General features: G+C 42.1%; 1 protein-coding gene across 1 annotated transcript in view; it reads right to left on the reverse strand.

The window, feature by feature from the left end:
- LOC133460980 (protein mono-ADP-ribosyltransferase PARP10-like) overlaps nt 1-23213 on the reverse strand; it is a 50920-nt gene that overhangs the window by 17981 nt on the left and 9726 nt on the right. The window contains exons 2-7 of the mRNA XM_061741692.1: nt 17515-17735; nt 11894-12130; nt 9689-10009; nt 4775-5136; nt 3354-3830; nt 741-1091 (exon numbers count right to left, since the gene is read on the reverse strand). Coding sequence (XP_061597676.1) covers nt 741-1091; nt 3354-3830; nt 4775-5136; nt 9689-10009; nt 11894-12130; nt 17515-17734 — 1968 coding nt within the window. The 5' untranslated portion in view covers nt 17735. The remainder of the gene's footprint in view (nt 1-740; nt 1092-3353; nt 3831-4774; nt 5137-9688; nt 10010-11893; nt 12131-17514; nt 17736-23213) is intronic.

Below are 23213 nucleotides of genomic sequence, written 5' to 3' on the forward strand. Positions count from 1 at the left end.
TTCTCAACATTTCAACTTTTTTCTGGAGATTGCACTTACTTTGTACATAAACCAGGAGGGTGTGTGTTCCCCTTCACCCACCTTGAGCCCCGTCACCCCCCCCCTCCAGGGGGAACATGGTCACCTGTTAAGGGCAAGTTAAGGCAAACACCTAGTGGCTCCTGGAGCTTTTTCAAAAATGTTTGACCTTTATTTTCTTGTTTTTTCTCTTTTTTTCTCCTTTTCTCTTTTTTCATTTTTTTCTTCCTTTCCTTTTTAATCTCGACATTTCAACTTTTTTCGCGAAATTTTGACTTTTTTCTCAACATTTCAACTTCTTTCTCGAGATTGTACTTCAACATTAATCTCAACATTTCAACTTTTTTCTCGACATTTGGACTTTTTTCTCAACATTTCTACTTTTTTCTCAAAATTTCGACTTTTTTTCGAGATTGTACTTCAACATTAATCTCGACATTTCGACTTTTTTCTCAAAATTTCAACTTTTTTCTCGACATTTCTCCCGTGACTCCGCCCCCCTCCAGGGGGAACATGGTCACCTGGTCCATGTCCATGTTATAAACATAAACCCCCGGGGGGGGGGGGGTCCTCACCTTGAGCCCCGAGACTCCGCCCCCCTCCAGGGGGTCCATGGTCACCTGGTCCATGTCCAGGTTATAAACATAAACCCCCAGGGGGAACATGGTCCTCACCTTGAGCCCCGTGACTCCGCCCCCCTCCAGGGGGTCCATGGTTCTCACCTTGAGCCCCGAGACTCCGCCCCCCTCCAGGGGGTCCATGGTCACCTGGTCCATGTCCGCCAGCAGCTGGTGCTGGTGGATCTGCAGGTACTTGAGGACGCCCGGCGCCATGGCAACCACCGTCTCCCGCTGCAGGGGCGTGGCCAGGAACTTCAGGATGGAGGCCCGCCGGTCCTGCTCCAGCCCCTTCAGGGTCAGGACCTGGACCTGGACCTGGACCTGGTCCTGGACCTCCACCCGGTCCCCCACCTCCACCCGGGTCAGGGGCAGCGCCTGGTGGAACCGGGTCCACTCCCTGCAGTGCAGCATGCAGGGTTCCCCCCCGTCCACCAGGACCTGGAACCCGCTCACCTGGAACACAGTTCACACACTTTTAACACAGTTTACACAGTTTACACACACTTTACACACAGTTCACACTAGGAATGTTTGATATTTTACCGTTCACGATAAACAGTCAAAAAAATTCCCCACGGTAAGAATTTGTATCTCACGGTAAAAAAGATAAATTCCTGTTCATGATGTTTTTGTGTAAAACTGATTTATGGAAGGAAGGAAGGAAGGAAGGAAGGAAGGAAGGAAGGAAGGAAGGAAGGAAGGAAGGAAGGAAGGAAGGAAGGAAGGAAGGAAGGAAGGAAGGAAGGAAGGAAGGAAATGAGCCAGAAAGAAAGAAAGAAATCAGAATCAGGTTTATTATTGGCAGTTTAGAAAAACATGTTTTTGACTTTTATTTGGATACACCGGCGGCGACACGATGGTATTATGCGCCTATTTTTCCAAGGTAACACTGGGATGGGGGGGGGTGGGGGGGAGGGGATCCCGGCACAGTACCCCAAGTGATCGCCGCGGCTTTGTGTCGCTGTAAGACGTTGAGTTGAGGGAGGTGGTTATCAGCAAGTGTGTGTGTAGCGGTAAGTCCGTGAACTTCCCCAGAGCTGCTCCTCAGCCAATGTCCTTGATGTTATCAGACGGCTCGGTCAGTTCTGAAACAGGTCCACAGATGTTCCTGAGAGGGGAGGGTTAGTGGGGGCAGAGTCATCTTGTTTACATTCCACCAGGAAGATTGTGACTGGAGCAACCAGCCAAGCTGCTCTGTCAAGGCCAGATTATAGAATCAACAATTATATTGAAAAGACAGGCAGACAGAATCACCAAACACAACGGTCTCCAATGTTTCCAGGAATCCATTGTGTATCCGGCAAAAAATGTCCCATCGGGGCAGGAGGGCTCCCTTACCCCCTGACTTGTCGTCGCAAAAATTTGGTCAATTTGGGGCACAGTGGCGGAGCAGGTAGTGCAGCCGTCTCACAGCAAGAAAATCCTGGGTTCGATTCCCGCCGGGGACGCTGAAGTGCGTGTTAGTTCCCCCATGACTTCAGTGCCCTGGGTGGGGTTGGAACCCTCACCCTCACCCTGGGTGGGGTTGGTGAAAGGATCTTTCTGTGTGGAGTTTGCATGTTCTCCCCGTGTTCCCTTGGGTAGCTAATGTTCTCTACCCTCACAAAAACATGCACACAGTCCTGGGTTCTACTGCCCCCTCTGACCAACCGGGGAACAGATGGGGTGGGGAGGATCCGGCCGGAATAACGTGATCCTTCCACGCGCTACGTCCGGCCAGAGAAGCCCCACCCTGTCTGGTGAAAAGATGCGGCCTGCTCACTCCTCAGGTTAAAGAGGAGACCTGAGCTCAGTGCAGGGCCCTCCCTGGGTTGGTAGAGGGAGCAATACCCAGGACTGTTACTTAGGTATGATCACTGGGTAATATAATGGTAAAAAATTGGGGATAAAAAAATATATATAAAAAAAAAAAAAAAAATGTTTGGTCAATTGTGCTGAGAGACCAGTTAATCAATTCCATGATTGTAGAGTTTCAGAGGAGTGAAAAGAAGAGACTCTGAAGACGAGACAAACAAGCAGTAGCAGGGCAGATGGATAAGGGAGAGGAGCAGAAAAGCGTCCGCCTTCGCTGAGAGCCGGAAAAAGAAAAACAATATGGGCAAGTTAAGACAACGCCATTTCTTCTGCAGTTAATACGAACCGAACCGTAACGTGCACCCAGGTGTGTTATACATCAAAATGTGCGTCTCCATCCTGCGACTATGCGCATTACTTTTCTCTTTCAAAAGTGTTACCGTGCCGACGCTAGACGCCAACAAGCACACCCCCTTCATCAAAAGGCACCAAATTTTGCACCAAGCCAGGCCTGGTGATACATTTGATATTTCATGGTTTGCATTAATGGGTAATGGGTAATCTGATATGCTTATGGGGGACGGTGGCCGTGAGTGCGAGGGCCCGTTCATCGCTGCTTGCAGCTTTAATTTTATTTTAGTTTTTTTATTTACTTAGTTTTGTTTTGTTTTTTTAATTTACTTAGTTGTTGTTTTTTTTATTCTTCTATTTATGTTATTTGTGAATTTATTTCTTGGAAAAAGGGGCAGATTAGATAAGATTCTTCTTCTTTCTGTTCCTTTTCAGTCACAATTTATGAATATTTGTGTTTGTATTGAATTGTTTGTTTTATTTTTTGAATGAAATAAAGAATAAAATGAAATGAAATTAATTTACTGAAATCCAATAAAGACAAAGTGACAATAAAAAGAGGCCGCTCACCTGGTCCTGCAGAACCGCCCAGGCCCGGTCGGCCGAGTCCCGGGTCAGAGCCGTCACCACCACCTCTCCGTCGGAGACGGTGAACACAGCCGGGTCCGGGCCGGCCCCCCCCACGGCCTGCAGCAGCCGGGCCCTCACGTCCTCCCGCAGCAGGAAGTGGGCCCGGTCCAGCTCCACGGGGAACCGGGCCTCCACGGCGGCACCGAGCAGGTCCAGGACCTTCTGTTCCAGCTGCTCCACCTCCCGTCTGTCCGGCCCGGTGACGCACACGCCGTCCTCGCTGGCCCGGACGCTGCAGCCCGGCCGGCCCGCCAGCACCAGGCTCTGGAAGGATCCGGACTGGACCAGGGCCCGCGGGCCCGGGTCTGGGACGGGGACCAGGATCTGTGGCGGTTCTGGAGTCTGTGGGGGGTCCGGGGACGTCTGTGGGGGGTCTGGCTCCAGGACCGGCCCCGAACCGCCTGGAACGTTGAGTTTCTGTGAAAGAATCAGTTTATGGAACAATCTGAACAAAGAAAACAAAGAACCAAATCAAACATTACGTTCAAAAGAACAATTAAACCAGTATGTTAAGAAATATAATGAAATATGTTAGTTATGTTTGATTGACATCCCCCTAGACGGCGGTAATTTTAATTTATTTTAGTTTTTTATTTACTTAGTTGTTGTTTTTTTAATTTTTAATTTATGTTATTTGTAGGGGTGGGCAAAAATATTGATACGGCAATATATCGCGATTCATAGTCTCCCGATACGATATCGATATTCAACGTATGCATCGCGATATATTGCCGTATCAATATTTTTGCCCACCCCTAGCTGCACTTTATTTTGTGATTTCAGTGTGGGTGAGACACTGCATTTTATTTTGAGTATTTTGTATCTAAGAATAATGCACACACTGCACTTTTCATTGTGTTTCAGTGTGTTTTTTCATGCAAATATGTTGCATATTAAAATGGAAAGTTTGAATTACATTGTTTTGACTCAGTCTGTCCAATGAATTATCACTATCATATGTACACATGTACATATATACAACTTGGACTTTAAGATGTGTAATGCATTTTTACATTTTTCGGTGAACTATGTAGAATATCGCGATATATCGGGATATTTCGCATAATCGGGATATCGCAATGTGTATCTTATCGTGGCTCAAGTATCGTGATGCGTATCGTATCGCGAGGTCCTTCCCAATACCCAGCCCTAGTTATTTGTGAATTTATTTCTTGGAAAAAGGGGCAGATTAGATAAGATTCTTCTTCTTTCTGCTCCTTTTCATTCACAATTTATGAATATTTGTATTTGTATTGAATTGTTTGTTTTATTTTTTGAATGAAATAAAGAATAAAATGAAATGAAATTAATTTACTGAAATCCAATAAAGACAAAGTGACAATAAAAAAGAGGCAGCTCACCTGGTCCCCTCCAGGAAGTGGATCTGAGGCTGGCTGGGGGCCCGGGGCTGTGTCTGGGGCTGAGGGAGGACCCGCCTGCAGCCCCGCCGGGCCTGCGTCTGGGGCTGAGGGAGGCCCCGCCTGCAGGCCCGCCGGGCCTGCGTCTGGGGCTGAGGGAGGCCCCGGCTCGGTCTGAGGGTCCAAGGTTTCTGCCGGAACCTCCTGGGTCTCAGAGTCCGGGGACGTCTCTGTCTCTGGGGGGTCCGGGGACGTTTCTGGGGGGGTCGTCTCTGTCTCTGGGGGGAGCAGGAAGGGGAAGTAGGCCGTCACCTCCAGGTCGGCGCCGCTCAGCCGGTGCTGGCGGTCCAGGACGGCGTCCACGGCTGGGAGGAAGAGGACGGTTGGGTTTAAAGGAGCCGTATTTAAGACCAATAAAACGAATCCTAAAATGACCCCGATATGTCAACAGACATTTAAGAATCATGTTCATTTCAAATACTTATGTCACTGACAACAGCACTCAAGCCAGGATATTCCAGTTTAAAAAGAGGAGTTGGGGCGCCGTGTGGAAAGGTGCACCCTCAGTTTTGTGTCATTTCTGTATTTAAAACACACACACGGCGCACCGACCCTAAAAGAGCCGTCTACACACACACGCGCCGCAGAACACACACACAAGCACACGAGTGTGCGTATTTAAAAATAGAGCGGGAGCAAAACTTTGTTTGATTGTACTTTATTTCAGTTTTTACATTAATCAAACCCATGGCTGTCTCTGTTTCTGCATTAAAGAGCTGCTAAATCAGCTGTGCCAGTCCGAAATTCCTCGCTTTCAGAGTCTCTTTCCGTGCCGTGGGGCGCCTCGGACTTGCCGGCTTTTGCAAAAGCTCGCAAAATAATCCCAGCAGACACGTTAGCCCACGCATCAACAATCCATCTGCAAACTGTGGCATCACTTGCCCGGCGCTGCTTTCCACTCTTGGTGAAACTGTGTTCTCCCTCAGTCATCCATCGCTCCCTCGCCGCTGCAGCCGTAAGGCTGATTTATGGTTCCCCCCCTCCCCCTCCTCCCCCCGCGAAGGACCGGGGAGGTCCTTCGCGGGGGGAGGAGGGCGAGGGTACACGCCGCTCAACAGTATTTTGAAAGAGACTGCAGTACCAGTTTTGGCCATTTCTTACACACGGCTCCTTTAAGTGTCAGATTGGTTTAATTCACCGTACGAATTGTTACATATTACTTCAGTAATCCTGTATTTGAGCCGGTCTTTGTACGTTTTGACTGTATGGACACGTGATTCTTGCCGTTGTAAGAATGAGATGTACCGTATTTTCACGCCCATAAGGAGCATATAAAAGTCTTATATTTTTTTCAAAATGTGCGCCCAATTTGTTCTTGTAAGGTGGACGTAGTTGAGGCCTCAATGAGAACGTTAAAGGGGGAAGTATGGGCGCGTAATTGCAGACGTAGTTGAGAACGATGAGAACCATGAGAACGACCAGGCAACACCGGGCAAGTTAAGGCAACGCCGGGCAAGTTAAGGCAGTGCCGGGAAAATTAAGGCAACGCCGGGCAAGTTAAGACAGTGCCGGGCAAGTTAAGGCAACGCCGGGCAAGTTAAGGCAACGCCGGGCAAGTTAAGGCAACGCCGGGCAAGTTAAGGCAACGCCGGGCAAGTTAAGGCAACGCTGCGCAAGTAAAGGCAGCGCCGGGCAAGTAAAGGCAGTGCCGGGCAAGTTAAGGCAACGCCGGGCAAGTTAAGGCAACGCCGGGCAAGTTAAGGCAACGCCGGGCAAGTTAAGGCAACGCCGGGCAAGTTAAGGCAGCGCCGGGCAAGTAAAGGCAGTGCCGGGCAAGTTAAGACAGTGCCGGGCAAGTTAAGGCAACGCCGGGCAAGTTAAGGCAACGCCGGGCAAGTTAAGGCAACGCTGCGCAAGTTAAGGCAGTGCCGGGCAAGTTAAGGCAGTGCCGGGCAAGTTAAGGCAAGTTAAGGCAAGTTAAGGCAACGCCGGGCAAGTTAAGGCAACGCCGGGCAAGTTAAGACAGTGCCGGGCAAGTTAAGGCAAGTTAAGGCAAGTTAAGGCAATGCCGGGCAAGTTAAGGCAACGCTGCGCAAGTTAAGGCAGTGCCGGGCAAGTTAAGGCAAGTTAAGGCAATGCCGGGCAAGTTAAGGCAGAGCCGGACAAGTTAAGGCAACGCCGGGCAAGTTAAGGCAACGCCGGGCAAGTTAAGGCAGTGCCGGGCAAGTTAAGGCAGAGCCGGGCAAGTTAAGGCAGAGCCGGGCAAGTTAAGGCAGAGCCGGGCAAGTTAAGGCAGAGCCGGGCAAGTTAAGGCAGAGCCGGGCAAGTTAAGGCAGAGCCGGGCAAGTTAAGGCAGAGCCGGGCAAGTTAAGGCAGAGCCGGGCAAGTTAAGGCAACGCCGGGCAAGTTAAGGCAACGCCGGGCAAGTTAAGGCAACGCCGGCCAAGTTAAGGCAACGCCGGGCAAGTTAAGGCAGTGCCGGGAAAATTAAGGCAACGCCGGGCAAGTTAAGGCAACGCCGGGCAAGTAAAGGCAGCGCCGGGCAAGTAAAGGCAACGCCGGGCAAGTTAAGACAGTGCCGGGCAAGTTAAGGCAACGCCGCGCAAGTTAAGGCAGCGCCGGGCAAGTTAAGGCAGTGCCGGGCAAGTTAAGGCAACGCCGGGCAAGTTAAGGCAGAGCCGGACAAGTTAAGGCAGAGCCGGACAAGTTAAGGCAACGCCGGACAAGTTAAGGCAGTGCCGGGCAAGTTAAGGCAACGCCGGGCAAGTTAGGACAGTGCCGGGCAAGTTAAGGCAACGCCGGGCAAGTTAAGGCAGAGCCGGACAAGTTAAGGCAGAGCCGGACAAGTTAAGGCAACGCAGGGCAAGTTAAGGCATTGCCGGGCAAGTTAAGGCAGAGCCGGGCAAGTTAAGGCAACGCCGGGCAAGTTAAGGCAGCGCCGGGCAAGTTAAGGCAAGTTAAGGCAACGCCGGGCAAGTTAAGGCAAGTTAAGGCAACGCCGGGCAAGTTAAGGCAGAGCCGGACAAGTTAAGGCAACGCCGGGCAAGTTAAGGCAACGCCGGGCAAGTTAAGGCAACGCCGGGCAAGTTAAGGCAGTGCCGGGCAAGTTAAGGCAGTGCCGGGCAAGTTAAGGCAGTGCCGGGCAAGTTAAGGCAGTGCCGGGCAAGTTAAGGCAGTGCCGGGCAAGTTAAGGCAGAGCCGGGCAAGTTAGGACTGTGCCGGGCAAGTTAGGACTGTGCCGGGCAAGTTAAGGCAACGCCGGGCAAGTTAAGGCAGTGCCGGGCAAGTTAAGGCAGTGCCGGGCAAGTTAAGGCAGTGCCGGGCAAGTTAAGGCAGTGCCGGGCAAGTTAAGGCAGTGCCGGGCAAGTTAAGGCAGTGCCGGGCAAGTTAAGGCAACGCCGGGCAAGTTAAGGCAACGCCGGGCAAGTTAAGGCAACGCCGGGCAAGTTAGGACAGTGCCGGGCAAGTTAGGACAGTGCCGGGCAAGTTAAGGCAGTGCCGGGCAAGTTAAGGCAGTGCCGGGCAAGTTAAGGCAGTGCCGGGCAAGTTAAGGCAAGTTAAGGCAACGCCGGGCAAGTTAAGGCATCATTTCCGAGGGGAAAGAGACTCTGACAGCGAGGAAAGTGGAACTGGCATATTTGATTTAGCGCAGCTTTTTTAATGCAGATACGGAGACGAGGACTTTGATGGGTTTGATTAATGCAATAACGGTACAATTAAACTCCTTTTTGCTCCCGCTCTATTTTTAAATACTTGTATGCCTGTGTGTGTTGTTGTAAGGCAGCGCTCCATGTGTGTACACGGAGCCTTTTCGTACGGTGCGCCGTATGGTCTTGAAAATATGGTACCTGTTGGACTCTGCTGCCCTTACTTTTTAACAACTTGTGATTTTTATTATTTTACCTCTTTTATCATTTTATTTCATTTTTTATTTACTGTTTAATTAGGGCCCGAGCACTTACAGTGCGAAGGCCCTATTGTATCTGTAGGAATTTTTATTCTTCTTCTTTATTCTTTCTTTCTTCTGACAAAATGAGGGTCTTTTTTCCCCTAAACGTGCCCCAAAAGTCACCAAATTTTGCACCAAGCCAGGCCTGGTGATAAATGTGATATTTAATGGTTTGCATTAATGGGCGTGGCCTAACGGCTCAACAGCGCCCCCTAGAAAACTTTGTGCCTCAAGCCCCACAATACGGTTTGACGTACATGCACGAAAATCACTACACACCTGTATCATGTCACAACTTAAAGAAAAGTCTCTTGGAGCCATGGCCCAAACCCAACAGGAAGTCGGCCATTTTTTAAATTTTGAATTAATCGTGTAATTTTGGCGCAATTTATGCCATTCCTTCGGCCGTTAATACGGCCCGAACCGTAACGTACACCCAGGTGTGTTATACATCAAAATATTCGTCTCCATCCTGCGACTACACGCATTACTTTTCTCTTTCAAAAGTGTTACCGTGGCGACGCTAGACGCCAAAAAGCGCACTCCCCTTCATCTGATTGGTCCATATTTGATAGTTCTCCAAAAGGCACCAAATTTGGCATGCAAGCCAGGCCTGGCGATAAATTTGATATTTCATGGTTTGCATTAATGGGCGTGGCAAAATGGCTCAACAGCGCCCCCTAGAATACTTTTCTCTGCTATAACTTTTGAATGGTTTGACATAGAGAGTCGTGGGTGGTGTCATCGGACTCGGTTTTGAGTACTTGACCATCATTGGTGCAAATTGCACACGCGAGGGCCTGTTCATCGCTGCTTGCAGCTTTAATTGTATCTTGTCACTTTTAATGTTGATGTAAAGCACTTTGAATTACCTTGTGTTGAATTGTGCTCCACAGATAAATTTGCTTTGCCTAAGTTAACGGTAAAACGGTGAAACATTGAGTCCCAGATGGAGAAACTGAACCTACCGTCAGCGCTGGCGAAGGTCACCTTGGCTGCTCCCTGCGTGAGCTCCGTCACCCCCGTCACCTCCGTCACCTCCGTCACCCCCGTCACCCCCGTCACCTCCGTCACCCCCGTCACCTCCGTCACCTCCGTCACCTCCGTCACCTCCGTCACCACGTTTCCGCCCCCTCGCTCGCTCTCAAAGTACAGCGCTAGCAGGTCGTACGACGTTCTGGGGGTAAGGTTCCGTACCAGGACGGAACTGGGCCGGTCCAGACGCTCCAGACGGACCTGGACCCCGTCCAGGGGTCTCCGGGAGATCCTGGAGCTGAGAGACTGGAAATCTGGGGGGTGGAAGAGAAAAACCTGGAGCTGAGAGACAGGAAATCTGGGGGGTACAAGAGAAAAACCTGGAGCTGAGAGACAGGAAATCTCCGAAACTCTACAATCATGGAATTGATTAACTGGTCTCTCAGCACAATTGACCAAATTTTTGCGACAAGAAGTCAGGGGGTAAGGGAGCCCTCCTGCCCCGATGGGACATTTTTACTGGATACACAATGGATTCCTGGAAACATTGGAAACCGTTGTGTTTGGTGATTCTGTCTGTCGAGGACGTTGAAGATGCTTCATAATTGGATTTATGATAGCAGGATTTCTCTTGATTATCCTCTTGATCGGAGGAGGGGGATTCCTGGTCTACCGACAAACGACAACGCGTAAGTGGTCGACAGCTGTTCTGGCTCTTTCACAGCTGCCGGACGTGGCTGAAGGATCAAGCAAGGGGATCAACACTCAGACTTAAGGCTGAATTATGCTTGTGCGTCAAAATGGCGCCGTGCCTACGGCGTGTGGTTTGGATCGACGCAGACGACACGCCATCACCTGCGGCGTCACTGACGCGTACCTCCCGAAAATTGTAACTACGCGTCGAGGAGACGCAGACCACACGCAGACAGAGAGGGCTGTGATTGGTTCGTTTGAAAGCGAAGCATTTCCGGTTTCCGGTTTGAAGCAGTCGTGAACTTCCAGGGCTCTTTTCTTCGTTTATATGTGATTTTTTTTGTTTTGGTTTTTTGCACAATAGTTGTCCTTATTTCTTTGATTTACTGTGACCGGAAAAAGTCGGATAAACCATTCAGAAAAAGATCGCTAACTAGCGGCCGCGGGGGGTACTGCACCGCGACCAAATGGAGTGACGGAGAAGTCCGAAGGGTTCAGCACGGCGTCACGGCTGCGGCGTGTGCTCTGCGTTGGTGTGACGCAGAACCTTAATTCAGCCTTTTAACGTTTGGGGAGCAGAACCGTAAGCTGGATGGGATTCTTGAACAGAATCACAGGCTGGCGGCGGTCTTTGAGCTCATTGGCAAGATGGATAAGACCTTGGAGAAGTTGGAAGCTCGGCTTGGCGGGAAGTGATCACAAATTTGTCTGATTGGAGTCGCCATTGATGAACCAGAGACTGAAGGCAGACGGAAAATTACTGAGAGTGTCTGTTTTCAATATAATTGTCGATTCTATAATCTGGCCTTGACAGGGCGGTTTGGCCGATCACTCTGGTCACAATCTCCCTGGTGGAATGTAAACAAGGTGACTCTGCCCCCACTAACCCTCCCCTCTCAGGAACATCTGTGGACCTGGATCAGAACTGACCGAGCCGTCTGATAACATCAAGGACATTGGCTGAGAGCAGCTCTCCAAATTGTCCCATTCTATCCTAATGGGCTTGTTACCATGGCAACAAAAACGTATGCATTTGTATGGGGGAGCATGTGAATAAACCATCTGTTCATGCTGCCCGGACCGGAACGTGCACCCATGCATGTCAGACATCGTTGGATGCGTCTCCATCGTGGCCTCGATGGGCATTACTTTTCTCAGTAATAGGGGTTACCGTGGCAACGCTAGATGCAAAAAAGCCAAAAAAAAAAAAAAAAAGGCAAAAACTCGGACGCTTATTGCTTGGCTGAAATTTATCGTAGAGACATCGTTAAAATTTTCCCAGACTCGGTTCGCTTCGTACAAAAAGATCTTTCAACCTCATTAAGCCAATTATTACAGTTTTTGAGATATTAAACTCTGAATAAAAAAAAAAGTCAATTTGACTTTGGACGCTTGTTGCTAGGCAACGGTTTATCGTACAAACATCATTACAACGGGACGCTTTTGTACTACAACACATGTTAATCTCATCATGCTAATTATTAGGGTTTTCAGAGTCTCCTCACCTTGCGAGAGCGGCTGGCGGAGCTGCACCAGGACGACATCACTTCCTGCCGGGCGGTGCAGCGTGTAGTCCTCCCCGTCCACCACCACGTTCTCCACGTACAGCTCCACCATCTCCAGGCTGGTGGAGGGTTTGATTCCCCGCAGCAGCAGCCGCCGCCGGTCCTTGCTGGGCGGTCGTCTGACCGTCAGCTCCGAGCCGTGGAGGATGTGACGTCTGGAGAGAACTCTGGAGGCCGCTGGAAACAGAATTATTATTATTATTAACTCCGTCTGGAGAGAACCCTGGAGGCCGCTGGAGACACAATTATAATTATGGGCATGCCAAGTAGTGGCATGACCATATTGCAATCGTCCAGAATGGCCCAAATGGCAATGTTGCTAGCATTTTGCTAAAAAGCTAAAGTCGCAAAAGTCCCACGTCACACCAGCGGGTGTACAGCATGACCCCGCTCTGATGTGGAAAAGAAAAATCCCCAAAAAATAAAACACGCCCGAAAAAACGAGAAAAAACATGAAAATGAAGGCGATATAATGGTATACAGAAAAGGTTTCCCTTTTCTTCCTTATTATTATTCCGCACTCTTTTTCGTCCGTTAATACGGCCTGAACCGGAACGTGCACCCATGCATGGCATACATCGTTGGATGCGTCTCCATCGTGGCCTCGATGGGCATTACTTTTCTCAGTAATAGGGGTTACCGTGGCAACGCTAGATGCCAAAAAGCAAAAAAAAAAGGCGAAAATTCGGACGCTTATTGCTCGGCCGAACTTTATCGTAGAGACATCGTTCAAACTTTCAAACACTCGGCCCGATTGTCCCTAACCGACCCTACAAGCTCATTATGCTAATTATTACTGTCTTTGCGATATTGACCTTTCATTTTTTATTTTTTTTTTCGTTTGAATTTGGACGCTTGTTGCTAGGCAACAGGTTATCGTAGAGACATCGTACGTATGTCCCCTGACTCGGCACGCTGTGGACTTCAATATATTCAAATTTCATGAAGCTGTGATTTAAGGAAAATTTTTAAGGAAATTTTTGTCAAAATCCAGGCCACATGGCCCCATTCATTCGGATGGGTTTTTTACCACGGTGAAAAAAAAACCTATCCGTTAACGTAGCCTGAACCGGAACATGCACCCATGCATGGCATACATCGTTAGATGCTTCTCCATCTTGCCTCGATAAGAATTACTTTTCTCAGTCAAAAGTGTCACTGTGGGGGGCGCTAGATGCCAAAAAGCACGCCCCATTTTTAACTATTGGGAGCACAGGAATGAATGAAATACAAGTGTAAAAACACCTCAAACTGACATAGAACCACCCTAAACACAACCACTACAGCCCCAAATCAAAGCAGCGAGAGGGGACGAATGGGCGGTAGGGCATGCCCATATCAAAATGTACTGAAATTTTCTAGTTATTTTTATTATTATTATTAAGAAGAATTATAACTCTGGAGGCCGCCGGAACCATAATTATTATTATTATTATTATTATTAAGAAGTAGAACCCTGGCAGCGGCTGGGAGACGGAATAATTATTATTATCAGTGTAGTCCCGATCGATCGATCGCGGCATCGGTATCGGTAAAACATCGGTATCGGTTAAACATCGGTATCGGTAAAACATCGGTATCGGTAAAACATCGGTAACGGTAAAACATCGGTATCGGTAAAACATCGGTAAAACATCGGTATCGGTAAAACATCGGTAAAACATCGGTATCGGTAAAACATCGGTATCGGCCAGAAAAGTATGGGGACATACCTAGTTATTAATGTTTTTAATATATATTAAATTGTTTTATATATCGTTGCATTTAACGTCACTTCCAGCCACCAGGAAGTGACGAAGTAAGTGAAACTAACATGGTTTTAATTGTGAAATGTTCTATCTGTTCATGTTGCATTAAGCTGCTGCTATTCATTCATTCATTCATTCATTCATTCATTCATTCATTCATTCATTCATTCATTCATTCATTCATTCATTCATTCATTCATTCATTCATCAATTCAGAATGTTGCACTAAGATTAAAACAAAAAGTATTTTAATTTTCTTGTTTGGGAGTTTGACTGGATGTTATTCAACTACCTCTTTTAGCTTTAGTCCTTTTTTTTTTTTTTTTTTTTTTAAATTCATTGCCAAAATGTATCTGATCAGGAAAAAGTATCGGAAATGTATCGGGAGCCAAAAAAAGTGATCAGATCGGGAAAAATCGGGATCGGCAGAAACTCAAACTCAAGTGATCGGGAGCTAAAAAACCCTGATCGGGACCAGGGGTGGATTAATAGGGAGTACCGGGGGTTTTCCCGGGGGGCCGTTCAATAACGGGCCGCCCGTGGCTGCCCGTTTATCTCTCACACATCACTCATACAGAGGCCCAGTGACTTCCCTGTCTAAAGAATACCTGGCCGGCCCAACGACAGGCTACAGACACACTTTCTACTGCGTTAAACTTGTACCATTAAAGTCCGAAGCGCCGGATGTTTACAATTTCTCGGCGAGACGCCTTCAAAATAAAAGCACTAAATATCGGCCTCCTTAATTAGTATCAACATGCACCTTTCTTCTGCCCACAGTCCTATTTGTTCATGAAGGACATTGATCCAACAACATACCAAATATGCTTTACATATTTCTTTCAGTCAGTGTTTATGGTTTAATGACTGTTTCACATTATGCAGTTAAATCTAATAAAACACTGATATTAAATAGATTGCAATATGCGGCAAATTCTCTGCAAATTATTTATCCAAATGAAAACCAGAGACCCCGAGCCCTGCCATAGATTATTTCACCCGTCCCAACCCAGACCCCTCAGCTGTTTTTAAACCATCACCCTCAACAAACTATAAGGGACCCCAGTGTTTCCCCTACCATTATACAGGCCTGGCGGGGGGTCTCGTTGGCCTGGCGGGGCCGCCAGGCCAACGAGACCCCCCGCCAGGCCTAAAAAAAAAAAAATCAATTATCATTTACGTTTAGGAGCCTCTGCAGCGCTGTTCTGCAACGGGAGTCAACCTGCTTCGTTGCCTAGTAACGCTGCTGAGAGCATATTATTATATATTATGGGATGTATAGAGTTTGTAGCTAGTCAAAAAAAAAAGAGAAAATATTGCAGGCGACAGACAACATGATATAAAGGAATGTTTCTGCAGGTCCGTGTGATTGTGTTTGCATGAGACGCTGCAGGGAAGCATGAAGGAAAACACAGCCCGACGACACAAGGCGTCCGCGGGGTCCTAGCGCCAGCCATGTATGAGCGCGAAAGCGGACCATAAATCAGCCTTTACCGTCGCTGACACCGGTCCAACTGGTGACCCAGTAAAAAACAACGCATTTAAACATCTGGCTGGGATCCCTAATGGCTTAATAACCATAAATACAGCCCTTGGTTGTACCACACTCCCCATGGAACATTTCCAATTTGTTGTTTAGCTTACATTTTTGTTCTGATTGAGCTTCTTTTTTTGGTAAGCATTAATGATGAAAATAACAGACAATAGATTGTCTTTCCACTAGAACCACTAAAGGTTCATTTTTCCCCCAGTCAAATGCATGTAACTCTGTTATAACAAAACTGGGAAAACAAATCTACAATGATTAAATTATTTATAACTGATATAATCTCAATTGTGAATAGGGATGTTTTGTCACATATGCATCAGCACAAGCAGCCGTTAAAAGAGGACCAGAGGGTTTTCATAGAGATCCCTCTGAAATGTATAGAAAAGATGTGCTCAATGCTCATATGACAGGGGTAGGCAATTCCGGTCCTCGAGGGCCGGTGTCCTGCATGTCTTAGATGTTTCCTGCTTCAGCACACCGTGATAAAAGTACCTGTGTCATTAACAGAATTGTGCAGCCCTGGATGACAAGCTGATGACGATGATTCATTAGAATCAGGTGTGTTAAAGCAGGGAAACATCTAAAACATGCAGGACACCGGCCCTCCAGGACCAGAATTGCCTACCCCTGTCCTATGGGTCAGACCTTTCAGGCCCATGACACTTTGGTTAAAGGTTAGATTAAATCTTATTATTTCATTGAAGTGATATCATTCAGCAATATAGGCCTACAATGATTTTTAATGTAAAACTTTGTTATATTGCTACATGTCCAATATGCCGTCCCACGCGCCTCGTCTGTTTAGGATTTTTTCGGTGGTACCACCGGGCCTGAAAAAAATTCTAGGGGAAACACTGGGCCCCAAATGGCACCAAAGGTTTGGTGACCCAATAACAATTTGATGATCCAAATGATTAAGTATAGTAGTGTTAATAAGGGCTTGTGTGTTTACGAGGCGAGTTGGCACAGTATCTGCACGCGAAATGTAGTGGCCCAGTCTGGAGCAAAACGTCCAGGGCCGAATGTTTGTCCCAGTCCAGGCCGGATCGGGACAAACCTACGTTCAGCATCCTCAAACAGCAGCGCGGTGTAATCACCTTCAGCATCCTCAAACAGCAGCGCGGTGTAATCACCTTCAGCATCCTCAAACAGCAGCGCGGTGTAATCACCTTCAGCATCCTCAAACAGCAGCGCGGTGTAATCACCTTCAGCATCCTCAAACAGCAGCGCGGTGTAATCACCTTCAGCATCCTCAAACAGCAGCGCGGTGTAATCACCTTCAGCATCCTCAAACAGCAGCGCGGTGTAATAATCACCTTCAGCATCCTCAAACAGCAGCGCGGTGTAATCACCTTCAGCATCCTCAAACAGCAGCGCGGTGTAATAATCACCTTCAGCATCCTCAAACAGCAGCGCGGTGTAATCACCTTCAGCATCCTCAAACAGCAGCGCGGTGTAATCACCTTCAGCATCCTCAAACAGCAGCGCGGTGTAATCACCTTCAGCATCCTCAAACAGCAGCGCGGTGTAATCACCTTCAGCATCCTCAAACAGCAGCGCGGTGTAATCATCACCTTCAGCATCCTCAAACAGCAGCGCGGTGCAATCACCTTCAGCATCCTCAAACAGCAGCGCGGTGTAATCACCTTCAGCATCCTCAAACAGCAGCGCGGTGTAATCACCTTCAGCATCCTCAAACAGCAGCGCGGTGTAATCACCTTCAGCATCCTCAAACAGCAGCGCGGTGTAATCACCTTCAGCATCCTCAAACAGCAGCGCGGTGTAATCACCTTCAGCATCCTCAAACAGCAGCGCGGTGTAATCACCTTCAGCATCCTCAAACAGCAGCGCGGTGTAATCACCTTCAGCATCCTCAAACAGCAGCGCGGTGTAATCACCTTCAGCATCCTCAAACAGCAGCGCGGTGTAATCACCTTCAGCATCCTCAAACAGCAGCGCGGTGTAATCACCTTCAGCATCCTCAAACAGCAGCGCGGTGTAATAATCACCTTCAGCATCCTCAAACAGCAGCGCGGTGTAATAATCACCTTCAGCATCCTCAAACAGCAGCGCGGTGTAATCACCTTCAGCATCCTCAAACAGCAGCGCGGTGTAATCACCTTCAGCATCCTCAAACAGCAGCGCGGTGTAATCACCTTCAGCATCCTCAAACAGCAGCGCGGTGTAATCACCTTCAGCATCCTCAAACAGCAGCGCGGTGTAATCACCTTCAGCATCCTCAAACAGCAGCGCGGTGTAATCACCTTCAGCATCCTCAAACAGCAGCGCGGTGCATCCGTCCTCCGTCCTCAGAGACTCCAACGGTCCTCCTCCTGAACGCCGACGGTTCTCAAAGTAGAGACTCAGCAGCTCCTCGTCCACGCCGGCAGGAACCTGCAGCACCTGCAGCGTCCGGTTCTCCTTCTCCTCCTCCTTCTCCTCCTCCGTCCTGCCCTCCACCTCCTCCAGGTTTCCTCCAGGCATCCTGGAGATACAGCCGGTGTTAAAGGAGAGTAGGGCTGCAACGATTCATCGACAAAAATCGATAATCAAAATTGTCCACAATTGTGGCCAGACGTGTTTTTCCAACGGAGTGAGGCGTCTCACTTCAATACAATCTCTGCTAGCGGTGGCGGGTAAAACTAAATGACGGCGTCCTGTAGCAGCTGCACGTAATAAAACTTCAAAAGTTTGGGAGCATTTTAGCCTCGATACGCTGAATAAAAAGATTAGTTGCAAAGTTTGCAAAGGAGACCTTGCTTATCCCCGGAGCACGTTGGTAATGCACGAGCATCTGAAGAGAAAAAGCACCTCGGACAGTTGAACGAAACGGACTCGCCTTGGTAAGATATTAAGCGTATTTTGGCTTTAAAAGAGCTTTAACGTTATGCCTGACACAAGTATTTTAATTAAATGCATGCAGACTGATGAAGAGCCACCATGGAGCCCTTTCTGCAAAAGAAGCAGACGTGTTCCTGCAACAGGCGACTGCCCTCACTGATCAATAACTGACCAATAATTTACCAATAACTGATCAATAGATGCTGATCTGTGATATGAAGCTCTCCATGGTTGATGCTGACGGGTTTCAACAAATGATACACCAGTTCAACCCAGAGAACGTCCATCCAGAACCCATTTACCCACTTAGAGAAAAAATATGAGACGTTTTATTTTATTTTTTATATAACACATTTGCCTGTTCTTAAAAAATGAAAAATAATGGATAGATGTTTATTTATTCATGGATTTATGTCTGACTGATCACTGTGCCTGTCCTTGGTTTTAAATAGGACATTTTATTAACTTTTTGTATGAACAGCAGCAAAGATGAATAAAATATCTACAGGACTGTCTCAGAAAATTAGAATATTGTGACAAAGTTCTTTATTTTCTGTAATGCAATTAAAAAACTGCTGATTATGGTTTACAGCTTTAGATTAAGATTCCCAGAATATTCTAATTTTTTTAGATAGAATATTTGAGTTTTCTTAAGCTGTAAACCATGATCAGCAATATTAAAATAATAAAAGGCTGTAATATTTCAGTTGATTTGTAATGAATCCAGAATGGATGATATTTTTGCATTACAGAAAATAAAGAACTTTATCACAATATTCTAATTTTCTGAGACAGTCCAGTATTTTTCATTGAAGTTCCATCTTTCTCGTGTTTATTATCATTTGCCACATAATTAAAGCGACATACTGAATTTAAGAAAAAATTACTAATTATCCGATTAGTCGACTAATGGTTTCAATAGTCGGTGACTAGTCGACTATTAAAATAGTCGTTTGTTGCAGCCTTAAAGGAGAGAACAGAATAAAAGCCATGGTCTTAAACCAGCGCTGGGACGATACGGTAGTGTTGTTAGGTAATATTAATAATGATAATAGTGTTGTTAGGTAATATTAATAATGATAATAATGATAATATAAAGTAGTGTTGTTAGGTAATATTAATAATGATAATAATGATAATATAAAGTAGTGTTGTTAGGTAATATTAATAATGATAATAGTGTTGTTAGGTAATATTAATAATGATAATAATGATAATATAAAGTAGTGTTGTTAGGTAATATTAATAATGATAATAATGATAATATAAAGTAGTGTTGTTAGGTAATATTAATAATGATAATAATGATAATATAAAGTAGTGTTGTTAGCTAATATTAATAATGATAATAATGATAATATAAAGTAGTGTTGTTAGCTAATATTAATAATGATAATAATGATAATATAAAGTAGTGTTGTTAGGTAATATTAATAATGATAATAATGATAATAATGATAATATAAAGTAGTGTTGTTAGGTAATATTAATAATGATAATAATGATAATATAAAGTAGTGTTGTTAGGTAATATTAATAATGATAATAATGATAATATAAAGTAGTGTTGTTAGGTAATATTAATAATGATAATAATGATAATATAAAGTAGTGTTGTTAGCTAATATTAATAATGATAATAATGATAATATAAAGTAGTGTTAGCTAATATTAATAATGATAATAATGATAATATAAAGTAGTGTTGTTAGGTAATATTAATAATAATAATAATGATAATATAAAGTAGTGTTGTTAGGTAATATTAATAATGATAATAATGATAATATAAAGTAGTGTTGTTAGGTAATATTAATAATGATAATAATGATAATATAAAGTAGTGTTGTTAGGTAATATTAATAATGATAATAATGATAATATAAAGTAGTTGTTAGGTAATATTAATAATGATAATAATGATAATATAAAGTAGTGTTGTTAGGTAATATTAATAATAATAATAATGATAATAATGATAATATAAAGTAGTGTTGTTAGCTAATATTAATAATGATAATAATGATAATATAAAGTAGTGTTGTTAGCTAATATTAATAATGATAATAATGATAATATAAAGTAGTGTTGTTAGCTAATATTAATAATGATAATAATGATAATATAAAGTAGTGTTGTTAGCTAATATTAATAATGATAATAATGATAATATAAAGTAGTGTTGTTAGGTAATATTAATAATGATAATAATGATAATATAAAGTAGTGTTGTTAGCTAATATTAATAATGATAATAATGATAATATAAAGTAGTGTTGTTAGGTAATATTAATAATGATAATAATGATAATAATGATAATATAAAGTAGTGTTGTTAGGTAATATTAATAATGATAATAATGATAATATAAAGTAGTGTTGTTAGCTAATATTAATAATGATAATAATGATAATATAAAGTAGTGTTAGCTAATATTAATAATGATAATAATGATAATATAAAGTAGTGTTGTTAGGTAATATTAATAATAATAATAATGATAATAATGATAATATAAAGTAGTGTTGTTAGCTAATATTAATAATGATAATAATGATAATATAAAGTAGTGTTGTTAGCTAATATTAATAATGATAATAATGATAATATAAAGTAGTGTTGTTAGGTAATATTAATAATGATAATAATGATAATATAAAGTAGTGTTGTTAGGTAATATTAATAATGATAATAATGATAATATAAAGTAGTGTTGTTAGGTAATATTAATAATGATAATAATGATAATATAAAGTAGTGTTAGCTAATATTAATAATGATAATAATGATAATATAAAGTAGTGTTGTTAGGTAATATTAATAATATTAATAATGATAATATAAAGTAGTGTTGTTAGGTAATATTAATAATATTAATAATGATAATATAAAGTAGTTGTTAGGTAATATTAATAATGATAATAATGATAATATAAAGTAGTGTTGTTAGCTAATATTAATAATGATAATAATGATAATATAAAGTAGTGTTGTTAGGTAATATTAATAATGATAATAATGATAATATAAAGTAGTGTTGTTAGGTAATATTAATAATGATAATAATGATAATATAAAGTAGTGTTGTTAGGTAATATTAATAATGATAATAATGATAATATAAAGTAGTGTTGTTAGGTAATATTAATAATGATAATAATGATAATATAAAGTAGTTGTTAGGTAATATTAATAATGATAATAATGATAATATAAAGTAGTGTTGTTAGGTAATATTAATAATAATAATAATGATAATAATGATAATATAAAGTAGTGTTGTTAGCTAATATTAATAATGATAATAATGATAATATAAAGTAGTTGTTAGGTAATATTAATAATGATAATAATGATAATATAAAGTAGTGTTGTTAGCTAATATTAATAATGATAATAATGATAATATAAAGTAGTGTTGTTAGGTAATATTAATAATGATAATAATGATAATATAAAGTAGTGTTGTTAGGTAATATTAATAATGATAATAATGATAATATAAAGTAGTGTTGTTAGCTAATATTAATAATGATAATAATGATAATATAAAGTAGTGTTGTTAGGTAATATTAATAATGATAATAATGATAATATAAAGTAGTGTTGTTAGCTAATATTAATAATATTAATAATGATAATATAAAGTAGTGTTGTTAGGTAATATTAATAATGATAATAATGATAATATAAAGTAGTGTTGTTAGGTAATATTAATAATGATAATAATGATAATATAAAGTAGTGTTGTTAGCTAATATTAATAATGATAATAATGATAATATAAAGTAGTGTTGTTAGGTAATATTAATAATGATAATAATGATAATATAAAGTAGTGTTGTTAGCTAATATTAATAATGATAATAATGATAATATAAAGTAGTGTTAGCTAATATTAATAATGATAATAATGATAATATAAAGTAGTGTTGTTAGGTAATATTAATAATAATAATAATGATAATATAAAGTAGTGTTGTTAGGTAATATTAATAATGATAATAATGATAATATAAAGTAGTGTTGTTAGGTAATATTAATAATGATAATAATGATAATATAAACCAGCGCTGGGACGATACGGGTAGTGTTGTTAGGTAATATTAATAATATTAATAATGATAATATAAAGTAGTTGTTAGGTAATATTAATAATGATAATAATGATAATATAAAGTAGTGTTGTTAGCTAATATTAATAATGATAATAATGATAATATAAAGTAGTGTTGTTAGGTAATATTAATAATGATAATAATGATAATAATGATAATATAAAGTAGTGTTGTTAGGTAATATTAATAATGATAATAATGATAATATAAAGTAGTGTTGTTAGCTAATATTAATAATGATAATAATGATAATATAAAGTAGTGTTGTTAGGTAATATTAATAATGATAATAATGATAATATAAAGTAGTGTTGTTAGGTAATATTAATAATGATAATAATGATAATATAAAGTAGTGTTGTTAGGTAATATTAATAATGATAATAATGATAATATAAAGTAGTGTTGTTAGCTAATATTAATAATGATAATAATGATAATATAAAGTAGTGTTGTTAGCTAATATTAATAATGATAATAATGATAATATAAAGTAGTGTTGTTAGCTAATATTAATAATGATAATAATGATAATATAAAGTAGTGTTGTTAGCTAATATTAATAATGATAATAATGATAATATAAAGTAGTGTTGTTAGGTAATATTAATAATGATAATAATGATAATATAAAGTAGTGTTGTTAGGTAATATTAATAATGATAATAATGATAATATAAAGTAGTGTTGTTAGCTAATATTAATAATGATAATAATGATAATATAAAGTAGTGTTGTTAGGTAATATTAATAATGATAATAATGATAATATAAAGTAGTGTTGTTAGCTAATATTAATAATGATAATAATGATAATATAAAGTAGTGTTGTTAGGTAATATTAATAATGATAATAATGATAATATAAAGTAGTGTTGTTAGGTAATATTAATAATAATAATAATGATAATATAAAGTAGTGTTGTTAGGTAATATTAATAATGATAATAATGATAATATAAAGTAGTGTTGTTAGGTAATATTAATAATGATAATAATGATA

Source organism: Cololabis saira, chromosome 15 (assembly GCF_033807715.1).
Source record: "Cololabis saira isolate AMF1-May2022 chromosome 15, fColSai1.1, whole genome shotgun sequence".
Classification (NCBI taxonomy): Eukaryota; Metazoa; Chordata; class Actinopteri; order Beloniformes; family Belonidae; genus Cololabis; species Cololabis saira.